Source organism: Colletes latitarsis, chromosome 7 (genome assembly GCF_051014445.1).
Source record: "Colletes latitarsis isolate SP2378_abdomen chromosome 7, iyColLati1, whole genome shotgun sequence".
Classification (NCBI taxonomy): Eukaryota; Metazoa; Arthropoda; class Insecta; order Hymenoptera; family Colletidae; genus Colletes; species Colletes latitarsis.
Genome location: NC_135140.1, coordinates 16,704,970 through 16,721,266, shown reverse-complemented (window position 1 = coordinate 16,721,266; position 16,297 = coordinate 16,704,970). Strand labels below are relative to the sequence as shown.

The following is a 16,297-nucleotide window of genomic DNA, read 5'->3' as shown; positions in this document are numbered from 1 at the left end:
AAACTCCCGCGAGATTACCTGGTCGCGGTGAAGGTGACATCGAAAGAGAGAGAGAGAGAGAAAGAGGGGGGGAGTTCGTTGGGCAGATCAACTTGAAAATGTCGATCAGAGACGAAGGCTGACCTTGTTGCCGATGGTAATGATTTTGGGACCTCTAGGTCAGCCAAACAATCTCGTTATTCTTTCGCTTTTTATTATTATTACCAGTGGTCTCCAAACATTGTTTCCTCGTGGTTAAATCTTTCGATCAAAATTAAAAAAAAGCAACCTGTTCATTATAATTATTACAAGGGAGTTAAAAACTTTCATTTTGTAATCGTACCAGAGTAGAAGTAGGTATCCATGTTTATCTTTAACTGGAATCAATAAACTCAAATAATAGTGATGGGATAATTGTCTTGAATCCGGGGTAAAAATTGTCACTTGAAAGCGGGCATACAGTGGCTGAAGTATCTCAATAATCTGTGATCTATCACTCTACCGGTCCACTAGAGACAGGTTTCAAAAAGTCACTAAAAAAATGAATTCCCTAGGTGACTCGGTAAAGAAACCAAGACACATTTCAGGTTATATATGATAATGTTGAATTATTATACGGTTTCGAAGCGACCAAGGGTATCAGATGACGTCGAATCATGGACGACATCATGGAAATTAATTCCCTAGGCGACGCACTAAAGAAACCAAGCCACATTTCATTATTACACAATTTTTAAGCGCTCATACGTATCGATTGACGTCGAATTCTTCGTATTCTCATTGAAAATTGAGGCTAGAATATATTTCGATGGAATATTATACTTCTATTTCCCGCGGGAGACGGGATGCAGCAGCAACAGGATTAACTGCGTCGAAGGGAATCAGGCTGGTCGCTATGCACGCTTGCGTTCCAGACATCTTCGAGAACCAGGAGGCTGGTCGGAGGATCGATAGCGTCTCGAAGCTTCCGGGTTCACTCGATTAGACTAAATTAAGCGCAGCGTGTCAACACTGTACATAAATAGCCGCGTAGAGCTTGGGCGCGGTGGGTGGCTCGGAACGTCATGGGACAACGGGACGTCGATTGCAATTTCAAATTTATGCTAAGGGAGCCGCGACGTCCGACTGAAAGGCCATACATGTCCGATGCACGGGTACGCCGGGATGCATGCTGCTTTGCGATGCAGCGAGCTCTGCTGGGAATTTTCTGGTAACATTTCTTTTTCGAGCCAAGTTTATCGATTTATGATTTATTCGATGGTGTACAGGGCGAATCTAGTAACTGGAACGGACCATAACTCTGGCCCTATCGAGGACAGAAGATTGTAGACTTCTTTACATAAATCGACTCTTTAAACCATTCTGCACCCAAAAGTACTCCATTTTGTATTTTAAAATATAAGAACACCACTTAAGCTGTATACATATTTTATATGGAACAATTCTCCTTTTGCTTACGATATTAAGGAATCGACAAATGCAGCGAGATATTAATTTTCAAAATGTTTTGAATAAGAATTTTTAAAAAATTGTAGATTGGAAACACAGAGTCGAAATAATTCTGTTCGATTTACTATAACAGTAGGAAGTGGTAATGGTGTTAAATATGTTTACCGTGGGAATAGTAATTCCTTTTTACAGAAATTAGACAATAGACGTCCATGCAAAATTAATCCTCGTACCCTAAGGCCATTTTGAGCAGCGCTCGTGAAAACTGTGTCAAGACTGTGTATGAAGCAAATGTAGACTCTAATTTCAGTTTTGCAATATTGTGCCAGTCTATTGAAACGCTAACTGAATAGACCGTTCAGTTACAGAGGGAGGGCGGAACTTTTCCTGGAATTAATCTCTCTTGGAAATAATTTTGCACGCGTGATGCCCCATTTATCTTGACCACTTTAAGTATCTAATTGAATGGGCTGTTCAATCACACCAGCAGGTTAGAACCTTTTTGGAATTAATCTATTTTTCTAAATAGGATTGTATACAGAGTGTCTTATTTGTCTTGAAGATTTAGTAACAAGGTAGGCGAAATTGTTTCTGAGCAGATAGAAATGGTGTCGTGTGATCGGTTTCCTTTCATTCGCGGGTTCTAATAAGATCGGCAAACGTTCTGGCGAGATATTCCGAAACGCGAGTCGCTGACTCGGGCAGGAAGTAATCCCGCAACGTTTCAAGTTTGCGCGGCCATTAAAGTCGGATCAGCCGAGTTTACGCGATCGATCGCCTTCCCTCTCGCGGCGGGTTCATTGATACATTCGTTGATCTTTCGCGATTCTATCAACCTTTATCTTTTGCATTCAGATTACGTCTACTCGCGTTATTTAATAATGGAACATTTGAATATCATTTGACTACTTGACTACTTGAATATTCAATTCGAATTGCTCGAATATTTGAACGTTTGAGTATTCAAATAGTCGACTGTTAAATTGTTCAAGTATCTAAGAATTGACTATTCCAGTATTCGAGTATTTGTTATACTAGTACTTGACAGTAATGACATTGAAGTTAGATAATAATAATATTTTGACGTTCATAAAAGTATGTGATCGGTACATTTTTAATATTTTGACGTGGATAGTTATGGGAATCAATAGTGGAGCTCGAATTATAACGCATAATTACGCATGGATCGTACGTTGGCGTTAAGTGACACTGATCGATGACGAAACGGTCGTCCCAAGTATCTCGATTTAGCGTGTCATTAATATTTTTACGCCCTGCGAAAGAGTGATTGCCTATTCATTGATTTTCGTTAATGGCTTCTCGATTTTCCGCGTATTGTTACTATAATCTATTACTCGTTTCTCGGCTTTAATGCAATTAAAATCTGGTCATTAGGACCGGAATGATTAATATATCCGATCTTGGTATTTCTCATTAATATTAATTGACATGGGGACCATTGACAGAATTCTATTGAACTTTAGAACTCTAATTTGCTCGAATCGAACTCCGGAAAAATATTTGCAATCTAAGTGATAGTCGAATTTCTGATCGTTCGAGTTCTTTAACTATACTATGAACTTCTTGAACCTTTAGAACTCAACTGTCCCTAACTATACTCGATAAACTATATGGATTTCATTTAACGTCTGGATTTTACGTTTGACCAAAACAAACTAACTTTAATTAAATAACTTTAAATTTTAGACTGAGACAAATTTCTTATCGCTAACTCAAAGTACTCAACTATACTTTGAACCTGTTGAACGTTGGGGATTCACTATTGTTGAACTGTTCACAGTGCTCGAACTTCTAATCTCTGTGTCTGGACGAATCGAATTTAAGAACTATATTTTCAGTTTTAGTTTGAGTAAAGTTTTCAATGTTTGGAATCTGTGAGTCATACTTTGAACTTTTGGATCATTCGAATCTCCGTACCAGCACCCAAGTCCCCCGATCTGGACATCTATCATCGCGCCAAGTGCGATGACACTCTCCTGTCGTTCTAAACTTGGCAGATGTGATCGGAAACCGGCTGGCAGTTGAAAATTGCAGAGGCCTTGTTCGGCTCTGTCCTATCATTAGGTAGTTTGCAAATTTAAACAATGGTTTCCTACCGCTAACACGGACCGCCGGTATGTGGCACGGTCAGACCAGGTTACGTAATGGCTGGCCACGTGACGACGCTGATTGAAGTCGAAGCTCGTCGACGAGAAATCGTTGAACGTCGGACGATCGACGAAAGGAACGTTTGCTCCTTCTCGTTTCTTTGGAAACTCCTCGGCAAATGGCGTCTCCACGATGAAATAGCCGTGAAATTCGATAAACTTATCATTGTTCTTTTTTCTCCGTTCGTAACTTCGTCGATGGCGTTCTGAATAGTCAGAATAAAACATACCACGTTGCTTTTTCTTTGCAGAAAATCATGTTGTTCAAAAATGTTATCCAAATTTTTAACGTGAATCAGAAAGCAGTATTTTGTTGCTTGTCAGTGCTTCTCGTTATGTTTTCCAATCGTTTGACGTAGATACTTGTTTAATAGTGTTTGTTGGAAAGTATATCAAAAACGTGGAAACATAATTCCATTGTAAAACTTTTCCCCCGGCCAAAAGTTTGAGAGACACCGAATAAAGTGGTTCAGTCGATACGAACGACATTTGCAGAAGGACGATAAAAAAAAAAAGGAAAAGGCAACGGTGCAGCCGCGGAGATAAGTTCAACCCACTTATGGTACCGTCGAAATCATATCCTCTTAAGGTCCACGTCCGCGCCATCGTTTACTATCGCCGGACGGCGATGCAGAAAACAATTTCGCGGCGATTATAATGCCAATGGCGGAACGCGAACAACTACGATACCCGGAACAGGTGGGCATTAACGAAACGGCGCCATTCCCCTTAAGCGTTTTTCCTAATTAATCGTCGAATAAAACTCGATAGCCCGCGAGGGGAAACGGCCGTGCAGTTAGGGAACAAGCAACACTACGCCTCGCCGGCCCTATTCTACGGACTTCGATAATAACAGTTTGTACTTGGGCCAGGGAAACCAGGCTAATCTTGGCTCCTTTGTCTCGTTTGGACGTTCCAGACACGCTGGACGAAAGTCCAAACGAAGCTGGTGATAAGGCCGTGCTAGGGAACGATGATCGAACGACGTGCGACGGTTGGAGCTTCGCCATCGTCGCGAGTACAAAGCGTGGGACCAGTCTTGGTTCGAATATTCTTTCGAACAGGAACTGTGTATCTATACGCAATGGCGGAGGTCAAATCTAAAAATATATGTGATAACGTGACTTCGAACACGACCACGTTAAATATTCCCTCTGTTTTCAACGATGGGCAGAAACTTGGGGGTAAATAATTTTTCTGGGACTCTTATTTTTGAGATTTTGTTTTTTAATACCGTGCCTAGCAACAGCCTACTATTTATAGCAGCCACGTTTACGTTTACGAGACTATTTTTAATCAAAGTTGGTTTCTAACCCTACATTCTGTTATCAATGGCGTCCGTTATTTTCTTCGGTAGTTGAGGTTAGGGTCACCGGGGGGCTCACCGATTCCTATCTAAACAAAAATCAGCGCATGTTGATTCGTTAGACGGGGCAATCTTTCGTCGTATTTGCGATAAAAGCGATGAAATTAGAGTCAACCAGCGTGATCCACGAGTATTCGCCGGCGGGACTGAAATAGACGGGCAGGCCTGCGTATGGCGTTCGACGCGAAATTGCATAACCGGGGTCGGGAATGATAGAATAGCTACGAGTCGTCTTAATTGACCCGGGGGAATGCGTGAATATGAACTGCGCGAGATACGATACGCGTTGTCTTGCGCCGACTAATGATGCCGGCCGTCGAGACACCTAATCATCCCGCGCGAATGGACCTGACGCCTGGCTGGTGCTCTTATCGGTCCGGCACGAATCGAGTCGTTCCTGACCCTTCCCTGCGATCGTAGTTTACATCGTAAACGTCATCGAATGGAATTCCCGTGTATGGGGGGCGTGCCACTTTGTTGGGGTCGGTGCGTATATTGACTGGCCGGTGAGTACGGCCCTGGATGGAATTAACCCTTTGACAGTTTAGTAAGACTCGTCGAGCACCGGACGGTTTACCCCGAGCGACGCTCGGGCTGTTTAGCCCACCGCAGACGTATAAGTATATTACCACGTGTACCACCTCCTACAGGTAGCGATGAGACTTCAAGCACTTCCAATTTAGTAGACTGTTGAAGGGTCGAAACGTAGTCATTAGAATTTTATAAAAAGATTACTTCGCTACTGGTTAAAATCTACGATGAAAATTACGCCATTTACATGTGGATACTAGAGGTATTTGTAACTACTTGACTAGTAGTCCTAATACTTTTCAATTATCACTAATACGTCTAGTATTTTAATAGTCCTAGAACTCGTGATACTTCTGATACTTGTAATGTTTCCAATACTGTTACTTTTTCTAATATTCATATTGCTACTACTTACAGTACTTCGTAATACTCTTAGTAGTTCTCTAAAGTACAGCATTTTCAATAATCTGAGTGCTTCTAGGAGTCCTAGTGTATTTGGTACTTCTAGTACTCATAAGTTTCTAATAATACAAGTTTTCCTATTGCAGATAGTTACTCCTAATACTCCACCTGTTGTACTTCCAGTATTTGACACTACTAGTAGTCACAGTGTGCCTCATACAAGTTTCTAATAATACTAGTTTTTCTACTGCACTTCTAATACTCCTGTAGTATTTCCAATAAGTTTACTACTTTCAGTAGTCTTAGTATTCGTAGTATTTCTAGTACTTCTAGCACTCATAGTGTTCCTAAGTATTCCTGCCACTTCCATAGAGCTACTACACTCGCGTATCGGGGAGGCAGAGTTTTCTTCTTGGAATACTCGTTTGTTTATTTCTTCTGCCGCTTCTGACGAAACGGAAGTACCTTCCGCACCGTAAATCTGGGATTTCTGGAGTTTTAACAGACTTGTGGATAGGAAGACCGCTCGACGATGCTGAGAACAGAGACGGGAAATCGGTGCACGCGCATGGAGACGCGAGCACACGCGCGACACGTGCGATCCTCGAAGCAACGTGCCTGTTGCAGTGACACGGTAGCCTCCTCTCGCTTAATCGGATGATTATTCTGAGATCATTCTTACAGCTGATGCCAGCCGGCATGATTCTAACTGCCATTATGCCGAACATACCCGCTTCAATCCGCATTCCCTTCCTCCTTCTTTGTCCTCTCGGCTTCGACTGCTTCTCGCTAGGGCACCATTGGGAGAATCAAGCGACTCCATTTTTCGTTACACGCGCGGGATTCCCCTCGACACAGGGGAAACGATAAAGGACCGACGAGAATAACTTTGGGAATTTTTTTCGGGGAAACGAATCAAGATTTCTTTAAAATTCCACCGCGGTTCTGTTTCTACACGTTTATAGAATCTTTTAATATTTTTTATTTGTTAATACAAATAACAAACTGGATGCCTATACTTGTTTTGTTTTTTATTTTAATGGAATATTATGCAAGACACTATACTGAAAACATGCTGTGACACTGATGCTTATATCCCAGCTGTTTATAAACATATTCTAATAAATAAAAGAAATTATAAATATTGACATGTTTTTGACTCTTTTAGGAGTATATAATGCTTTAAGACAGTGGTTCTCAAGCTTCATGTTAACATCAATCAATAATGTTTCTAGATTTAAACGAGACAATAAAAATTTGGAGGCCTGATTTTTAAAAATCGAGTAGATATATTTTATAAGTTATTGGAATAATCCATAACTTTGATAATGGGCTAGCTGCATTATAGTATTCTTGAGGTCACAACGGTACTCGATGTTCGAATTGTATCGATACTATTAATAGCAGTGACAACCTATTTCAATAACTGTTTGGTACTTCGACGCTTGGAAACTGATACATGTGATCGTTAATGAGTATGCCACTGGATTCGTCCCATGACTGTTTAATTGTACTAGAAGTAATTCTCAACTGTGACTGTAACTGAGGTGTCAGAGTTCTGCATTACGACCCTAATAAAACCACATTTATTTTAGTAGTTATCTTAATGAATTATTCCCCGCCAGGTTGTCACAGAATTGAATCTTAATCCAGAGTTACTAATATTTCAATGGAAAATTGTCGAGCCTATATTTTAGGACATATTTGATGAAACTATGAATCCGAGACGTTTCGTAAGTAATTTGTTTACCGGATACTAGAAATATTTTGGACGTTCTAGGGCGACGAGTTTTAATTTCTCCGGTCCTTAATTTCGCTAATGGCTCGCAAGGCACGATGAAATAAATTCACGGTTCCGTCGAAAGCGTCTTTCGTGGAAGTCTTTACCCTATTTCGTGCATCCTCCACTAGTAAGTACGTATTCTCGTCGACTGACAATCAGATGAAAGGAAAGATTCTACGGGAAGGAAAAATATTTGCTGGCTTCTTTCGTTGCCAAAAGAACTTTAACCGGGCAATGTAATATTTTTAACGTCTTGATTAATGTTTCTCCGCGAAAGCTTTTTCATCCGCCGTACGGCTTATCGAAACCCTTTCAAGTTGTCACTAGCTTAGAACCGAGCAGAGACAACCTAAGAGGGAGGTATGTGAAACTTGATCAATATTGTAATTTCTCACTTCGTGTATTAATATGGAAATAATTATTCGTTTCCTGTTAGGACCTCCCTAAAAAATTCTTCCTAACCTATAAACTTCAAACGTCCAAGAATAAAAAGTGATGTTCGATCGTAGATAATTCGTAAACCATCGCATAAATATCTGTAGAGTATTTATACTTGATCTTCCACTAATCATTCGACGTTCAATGAATATTCAGCATCTGCTTTGTAGAAATTCTGACGCCATTTTAAGTGCCATCGATTACTACATCGACTATATTCCATTCATTCGATCGGTAGCATCTGCATAATGTCTGGTTTATTCATAAATGATCCATTGGATGAGTCACAAACGTTGGGCGTTAATCCAACCGCGGAAGAAACAAAATTATAAAGCCAAATTGCGGAATCGAGTCGACTCATTAATTAAACATTCGACGCCGCTGCGCTACTACGATTTCATTGACCCGCTCTATTGGCCAGTGTCCAAAGAACCATCCGCCAACTTCGACCTTCTTTCTCCGACAGGGCGTGATATAAAACGTTTGGAATGCAATTTTAATCGATAATCGAATTTCACGTACGAAAAACGTTACCTCCTAAATGTATTGGGCAAGATTTATAATGTAACGAGAACCACATTTAGAAATGATTCTCGAAGTAAACAAGCAATTTAATCTTTACACTAATATTTATATTTAAATCTTGTAGCTAATATTTGTACAAATTAAACAGCCTATACTATTCACTGGATCACAAAGATCAACTAAATAAAATTTCATCTGGATTGGACCCATACAATAGGAGTTATAAGGATGTCACAAACACACAGATTTTTAATTTGAATTACATCCTAATAATTTACCGTTTACTTTTATATCTTTATATTGTTATATGTTTGATAGAGAGATGAACAAGATGAAATGTTTATTAACAATTGCTTGACCACAAGAATCATTGCTTAATGCTAATTTTTTTCACGTTTTAAACTTTCACGCGAGAGTCGTAAACCGTGTGGATTAGTGTAGCGAAAACTATGAATTTCCATTCAAAGGAATTTCCAGCTCGTATATTGGTAACCTAGAAACATGGAGCATTAAACACCATTTGAGGTTAAATTTAAATGCAGCCTTCGACTGCGCGCCTATATGCAATTATGTAATTATTCTGGTACAACATGTACACATTCTTTTAGTTTACGAAACAAAGTCGTTTTAATAATACAATGACTTATGTTTCCCTTATCGATAACCCTACGTTTCTAATTGCATTGACGATTAATTTGTTTTACAAGGTAACGTGCCGACAGCGTAAAATATTTGCTCGCTTGAATGTAGAGGAAATTCTACATTTGGAGGTTATCTAAAACAAATTTTCTTTTCTTTCGATCCATTAAGGCGACCAAAATTACACATCAATACTGCATACAAAATGAAATTAGAAAATGTTTCAATGACGCGAAAGATTTCGACAGACAGCGCGATGGAGGTTCAAGAACAACCGCCCACGCACAACGAATTTCTACGATATTCAACATCCACCGCGGAACGTTCCACGAAACGGTTGCTCAATCCCCGTAACTCAGAATTCCGCGCAATTATTGGATTTTCCCGGTGATGAACAAGGTTGATCTATTCTGATTCAATCCAGGAAGCGAGACGTATTTACGGTCCACGGAATCTAACTATAAAAATGACCTCTGATCCCCGGCGTGCCAGATGTCAGATACTCGTTTAAAGGTTCGGCTAAAAATAGTTAGGTCCGCGTGCGCGCGGCAAGCTATCGCACCAGGCGACGATATTTATAACGACGGATTCTTGAAAAACACACGCCCCTTTCGTTCCCAGGAATTGCATCGGCCCGTGGCGACGCGACAAAGAGGCCGTTAACCCCGTCGTTAACCCTAAACTAGCCAAAGAAGATGACTCAAACGGTCATTCGTGAGAAACGAACGCAGTACAAGGTACTTTCTTCGAACGCCCACGCTACGTGCCCCCTAAATAATAATTACTAGTCACGAGCAATAGAGAATGATCGTTTGGATGCCTTAAAAATAGCCATTCATGATCATTTTCTGGTAGCTGTTTATTGGGGACTCCGTGTTGACCTAATGGTAGTTATAAGTTTTTAATAAAAGTGTCTAAGGTGGATGTTAGAAGGTTCTCTTGCGGTGTAAGTGACGAATCACCAGAAAATAGAATATTAGGATCGTTTGATTGAAACTAGAGTCAGAGGTCTCGATACTATTGGCAATTAAGCAAGGCAATTTGAAACAACGGGAACGACAAACAAGGTTATTGCGTCTTATGGATATTATTAATGGATTGGCGAGATCAGCCCGATGAAAATGAGTCCAAACATGGCCCCATTCGGACCATTTTGAAATCGAATCATTTTTAAAAAACTATAGTGTAATTATAGTTTGGGGACGTTTTAACAATCGTAAGGCCTGCGATTGAATAAAAATTATTCCCTGCCGTCCACATTCTATTCACTCGTGATATTACATTCCTTTCAATCTAGGTCTAATCTTTCTTTGTCCATGCAATACATATAATTAAAAATGGTCCGAATATGGTCATGTTTGGACTCATTTTCATTGGGAAATCTTCATTAATCCATCGACGATACTCTCACGAAGAAGTATTGAAAAATATAAAAATTTCCATTTTTATTCCTAGTCACCCTAGCAGTCGACACAATAATTAAATGTAAATAACCGCTAAATAAAGATTGATTCGTGGGAATTCAAAAACAATTTTAAACGAACCTACAAATGCCAATGAAAATTTATTTTCCGTTTGACGATAAGTATTCTGAGGTAGTTGTTGCGTAGATAAGGTTGTATCACACCGAAGTGTAAATTGTTTTGAGAAAGTAGGTACCGCGCGTCACCGGAAACAACGATTTCCCGATACACCTTTATCCCAAACTAGACCATCGTCGTTCCAACGACAAGAATCGATCGGTCGTACCCAAAGGAACGCGTTATCCTGCTCCCGCAGGACGAATACCTTCTTTGTTCAGTCTTTCCTCGAAATATGTCGCCGCGGAGAGATGCATTCCAGTTCTCCGGGACCAAGCCGGCCGAGGAATTCGACCCCGATACGAGAAAGTGCTTTATCCTGTCGCGGAAGACAAAGGCCAGGTATCCCCAAAGTGTCTATAATTCTTCCAACAGGTCTGACACGCGAGGATATAAGTAGGACCGGGAAAATTTTAAGACCGAACGACCTGTTCTTGGGAAATAAATCTGCCCGACGTCTTGCAAACCCGGAAACCAGACTTTCTTGAACGACTGAACCGTTCGAATCAGCTGCAGCTATCTCTAGAAGCTAACTGATCGAAAACAGTAATATTAATATTATTTATACTATGCGTTAAACATTTCTCAAACAAGAATTGAAACCTTCTAAGTATTAAGTTCAAGTTTACTGGAACTCTCCCTTTGTGTATGACTACTAATTCAAGTAGTCATGGACTGGAACAAAGTTTGTGTCAATTTCAGGTACTTGAATTTGCACATCTCTTTTCTTTGAGAAAAGCGTCCCCTGAAAATTCTACCTCGGCCCAGTTTGCATATAAAGTTATCGGACAACACGTACTGCTGTCTTGACGTGTTGCATGTACAAGCGTAAACCGTTTCCGCGGTGGTCAAAGTTCATCCAAACATTTCAGGCGGTCGTATTTTTATAACAGAGCCGGAAGCGTGTTTATAGAGTCATGTGTTATTCAGCGCAGCCAGATTTATCATCGATTGTTTTCTCCGGCGAAATTGCGAACTGGGTCATAGCCGATCAGCGCGCAATCGCGGGCGAAGAAACGTTCGACGTAACATTTCGCTCGATTCGAATTCCTGCTACCGCGGCAAGGCACTTTAATTAGACGTTTTAATTGGTAATTAGGACAGACAGGAGTGGTCCGCGTTGTCGCGCGCGAAATCCTTCAAATTCGTTCCTCGTTAACGATCGCGTCGCGTACGGGATCTTACTTTGACTGTTGTACTTCGATGCCCGTGTCTGCGGGGGACCCTTTGCGGTCTGCTTTTTATACAAATCAAACTGATCGCCGAGGGCGCTTCAGCTCCCATCCCAATTCAAAGCAAACTGGTCAGAGCCAGAAACAATCATCTCCCCTTCGACGCTACAATACACGAACTTCCTATAAAGCTTCAGCGATCTGATGCTACGCTACGATCTCATAATCCATCACGAAAAGGAAGTGACTGTCCAAAAGTAAATTGTAAACGCGGAACGAGATTCTTATTTATAGCCACGGAGATAATTAATTGGGTGAGCACGAAACGATGGACATTGTCCATGGTCTGATCGAATTTAATTGGCTGTTCCAGATCTTTTTGCTATCACGAATGTCAGCTTCTTTGAGAAATAAACAATGGTTACTTAACGGTTACGTTAAACAATCTGTTTCACCTGGCTGGAGACACAGGTGGTTGCAAAGGGATTGGGTCAACTTCCAACTATGAAACAAACTTACAAGTTTCGAGAAGCACTTGTCTACTTGAATTCTAGTATATAGAATTGAATTCTAGTATAGAAAACAAATTTATCCCAGAAGGTCACTTGCATTATGCTTCCTAAAAAGCTAGCCATCGGGAGGCTAGCTTTTTCTATGTTTTATGCAAAGTACGAGCCTAACTCAGGCCACTGTTTCAAGGAAAAAGTGGTCTTCCAGGTGGGGAAGAAGCGCAAAGTCGTAGAATTCATCGTATTCGTAGTCCACGCGGTCGATATCGTTGCCTGTCGAGGCAAAATAGTTTGATAGACTGCGGAAAGACTCACCGAAAACTGGAGCAAGGATGGATGACCCAGTGACCTGCAGCCTTTTGCCTGATCCGTTCCTTCATCAGCGCCTTCTTGCTGCCGAACAGCTTCATGGCCAGCTTGTTATCCGTCGGCTGGAACAGGGCCTGAAGCTGATTCTTCAGGAAGCTCTGCTTGACTTCCTGGCCCGGTAAACCCGGGCCAGGCTCCTCCTTCGGCGTCCCATAGAGGGACACGTCGTCCACTCCGAAGTGGACCTTCCCGCTGCCCTTGTAATTCATCTCGTTGCCTGGAAAAACATAGCCCTTGCCATTAGTGTCACCCTTTTAACGAAACTCTAGGGTCCAGCTTATATCTAATCTTCGAGGGTTCATCTTTCTAAAAGCCTTTCTCAAACATCAGATATTTCCAATTCTTCTTATCTAATTTCCTTTGAAATCTGTCTACTAAATTCAATTCTAAAATTGAGTCGACTAAGGTCAAGATACTTTCAATTCTTCTTATCCAATTTCCTCTGGAATCTGCTACTGAATTCAATTATAAAATTTAATCGACTATTTGTAACGCAGAGTAAACTTCTGAAATTATAGACTGAGATATGGTCCGTTGAAATAGACAGTACTAATTTCTGAGAAACGTAGGCCTTCCCAAGGAGCAGGGAAATTAAATTTTTTAATTGTAAATAATAGCTGACTTGGAAGTATTAATCCCCATGCTATGCCCCATATAATTTATACCCAAGTCAGGTTGTAAAAACAGATTGCAATGCTATAAAACACCCCCTCCACAATCGTCGACGCACATGCGAGCTCATTCCGACCTCCCATCGACTTCCTTTCCAGTTCCCAAACATACCATACACACCATCAACAGTTACACGCGAAACGTAAAAACCTCCAGGCACTGTTCGCTCTATTAAATACAGTAACTGAGAGAATTCTCTTTAACTCTGCTATTTATAACGGACACGACATTTACAAGAGGATATAAGAACATCGGGTACCATTTGCGTTGATTGTTAGTCAAATAATTTCTATCTATTTATAGATTAACTTATATTATAGATAATCTTTCGCGAATAGATTAATTGTAAATTTAACAATTTCAATTTAAATACACTGACACAAAACCTACTTCGGGTTACAATTATTGAAGATAATTTACCGATAATTAATTGATATTGAACATGTTGGTTGCATCGAATCGCATGAAATTGGATCGTGTGCATCTCATTGGAAACTCAAGCAATCGATAAACCAGGAAAGCAACTGTACTTTGGTGAAAGTGTAACATCGGGATCAGGAAAATTATTTCGCCTACATGATCTGGCAAAAATGTTGTGGAAAGTATTCGTTAAGAAGTTGATTAAAGCTCATGAAAGAATCGTCTTATATAAGTGGACAATTATCGTAGTAGTAGGAATATTTTGAAACGGTCATATTGTCTGTAATTAGATACAAAAGTACATTATCTGAAAGCAGTTCTCGGAGAACAAAAAGCTGCTTACTAGGAGGCAGATCCAAACTCATGAAAGAACCGTCTTATATACATGAATAATTATCAAGATGGTAGGAAAACTTTTGAAGAACTACTGAAACAGGGCTCAAGTTTCTTATCGTCTGATGAGACAGCTGTAACAGAGCAAGAAGATGATCACCTTGAAACTGTTGCAGTATTCCTTAGTGAACCATCTTCTGCACGTGAATAATTACTACAATGGCAGGAATATGTTGAAAGAACAACTGGGAGAGAGCTTAAGTATGTCATTATTTGAAGAGGTAAGTCCAAGACAGCAAGAAAATCGTAATCTCGAAACTGATGTAAAATTCAATAGCGCAGTAACTTGTTTGTACGAATGATTATTATAGTGATAAAAACATGTTGGAAGATTGCAAGAAATGTGTAAGCTCGAACATGTAATGTTAGAATGACTACTAGAACAAATTTCAATTCTAATTTCAATTATAATTGAAAAGGCAATTCTAGTATTCTCATACTCAATAGTCTTTTGATATTTGCTGCATGTTGGGCACACAGAACGATTCACTGGTGAGTTTTATTTCTCGAAACCTGTCTGTCAAGACAATGAAGTTTAATGTTGTATAAATTTCTGTTAGTCTTTCGAAACTAATATTTCCACTGTCACGAAGACTATTCTGAGAGCTATTTCATCAAGCTATGACATCATCTGAAGCATAGTTCCGACAAACCAAGATCCTGAACACGAAAAATTAAAATTCTCCAGTGAGAGAATACCACGATAAGAGAATAAACGAATATAAAGATTGATCAACAACTGGTCAATTTTTTAAAAGCTTCTAAAGCAGAAGGTGTTAAGTATTACTGAAACCTAGATACATTTCAGAGATCAGCCTTCTTTTTTATTTCAAGGATCGTTTTGTAATTGTATGTCGTGGCATAAAGAAAAAAGTCTATTAATAAATTTTATTTTACGTCCAATTTCTTTCTCTGACACGTGTCATTTCAACCGAGAGTTTGATGTATCGTTCAATAGGTCTCCCGAAACTAGTGCACAGTTCTGGCGATCCTTTATCCGTATAAGATGAATCATTGATGAGTTTCATCCATTACTTGTCACATTCTTCTTCAGTGAAAGCTATCTTTGCCTCAGAAATCGTTCAAGTTTTTGTTTTAGTAATTCATTCAGAATTTTCGATCTATTACTATTATTATGCTTCTGTGTAAATTAGTTGATTGGTGGATTTTATTTCGCGGTGGATAGTCGACCATTCTCTGAAACGTGTGTCTTCAAATAATTATTATTTTACTAATTCATTTCTACTTCGTTCACTGGCAAATTTAAATTCTTAATCTGCAAGATCTATGTATTTAGAAGAGTATGTTTTAGTTACAATTTCATGCCTCGACTGAGAAGTTCTTTACACACCTGCTATTATAGTGGATATTCATATTCCAGAAATTGAGCTTTATAATGAATTCTAGTACAATATTTGTAGTAGGCAAATCCTCGTACCAGGCAAACTATGTAGGTTACAGTAGTCCTTAGACCTCCTGTGTCACTTATCACAAAATTCTTCTGCTTAGAAAGTTGGAATTACAATACTAATTTATTATTATTTTACTTCTTCGTTTACACACGGTGCACTTGTCAACTCGACTGCTCGATATTATAAAAACTATGGTCGATATCACAGTTCGATCCTACGATACTGTAACACACGTTTCCAATCGTTCCACAAGTTAACTCGTCGATTCTAATTCAAGACTGTTAATCGAACTCTTATCCTTCGAAAGGTGTTCGCGGTTTCAGTAATCCGTGCATGTCTTATTTCGGTAACACTTATAAGATTCGACGTTGCAGAGGACTCACCAGATGCGTGCGTTTTACGAGCATAAAGATCAGGCCAGCTAGCAACGAATTTGCGGCAACCTTGGGACTCGATATCGTCAGCTGTTGGTCTCTGTTTTCGCAACAGC

General features: G+C 39.8%; 1 protein-coding gene across 11 annotated transcripts in view; it reads right to left on the bottom strand.

The window, feature by feature from the left end:
- Ih (hyperpolarization activated cyclic nucleotide gated potassium channel Ih) overlaps window positions 1-16,297 on the bottom strand; it is a 154,730-nt gene that overhangs the window by 47,826 nt on the left and 90,607 nt on the right. For all 11 annotated transcript variants that reach the window (XM_076769226.1, XM_076769227.1, XM_076769228.1 and 8 more), the window contains one exon: window positions 12,857-13,127. In XM_076769226.1, coding sequence (XP_076625341.1) covers window positions 12,857-13,127 — 271 coding nt within the window. The remainder of the gene's footprint in view (window positions 1-12,856; window positions 13,128-16,297) is intronic.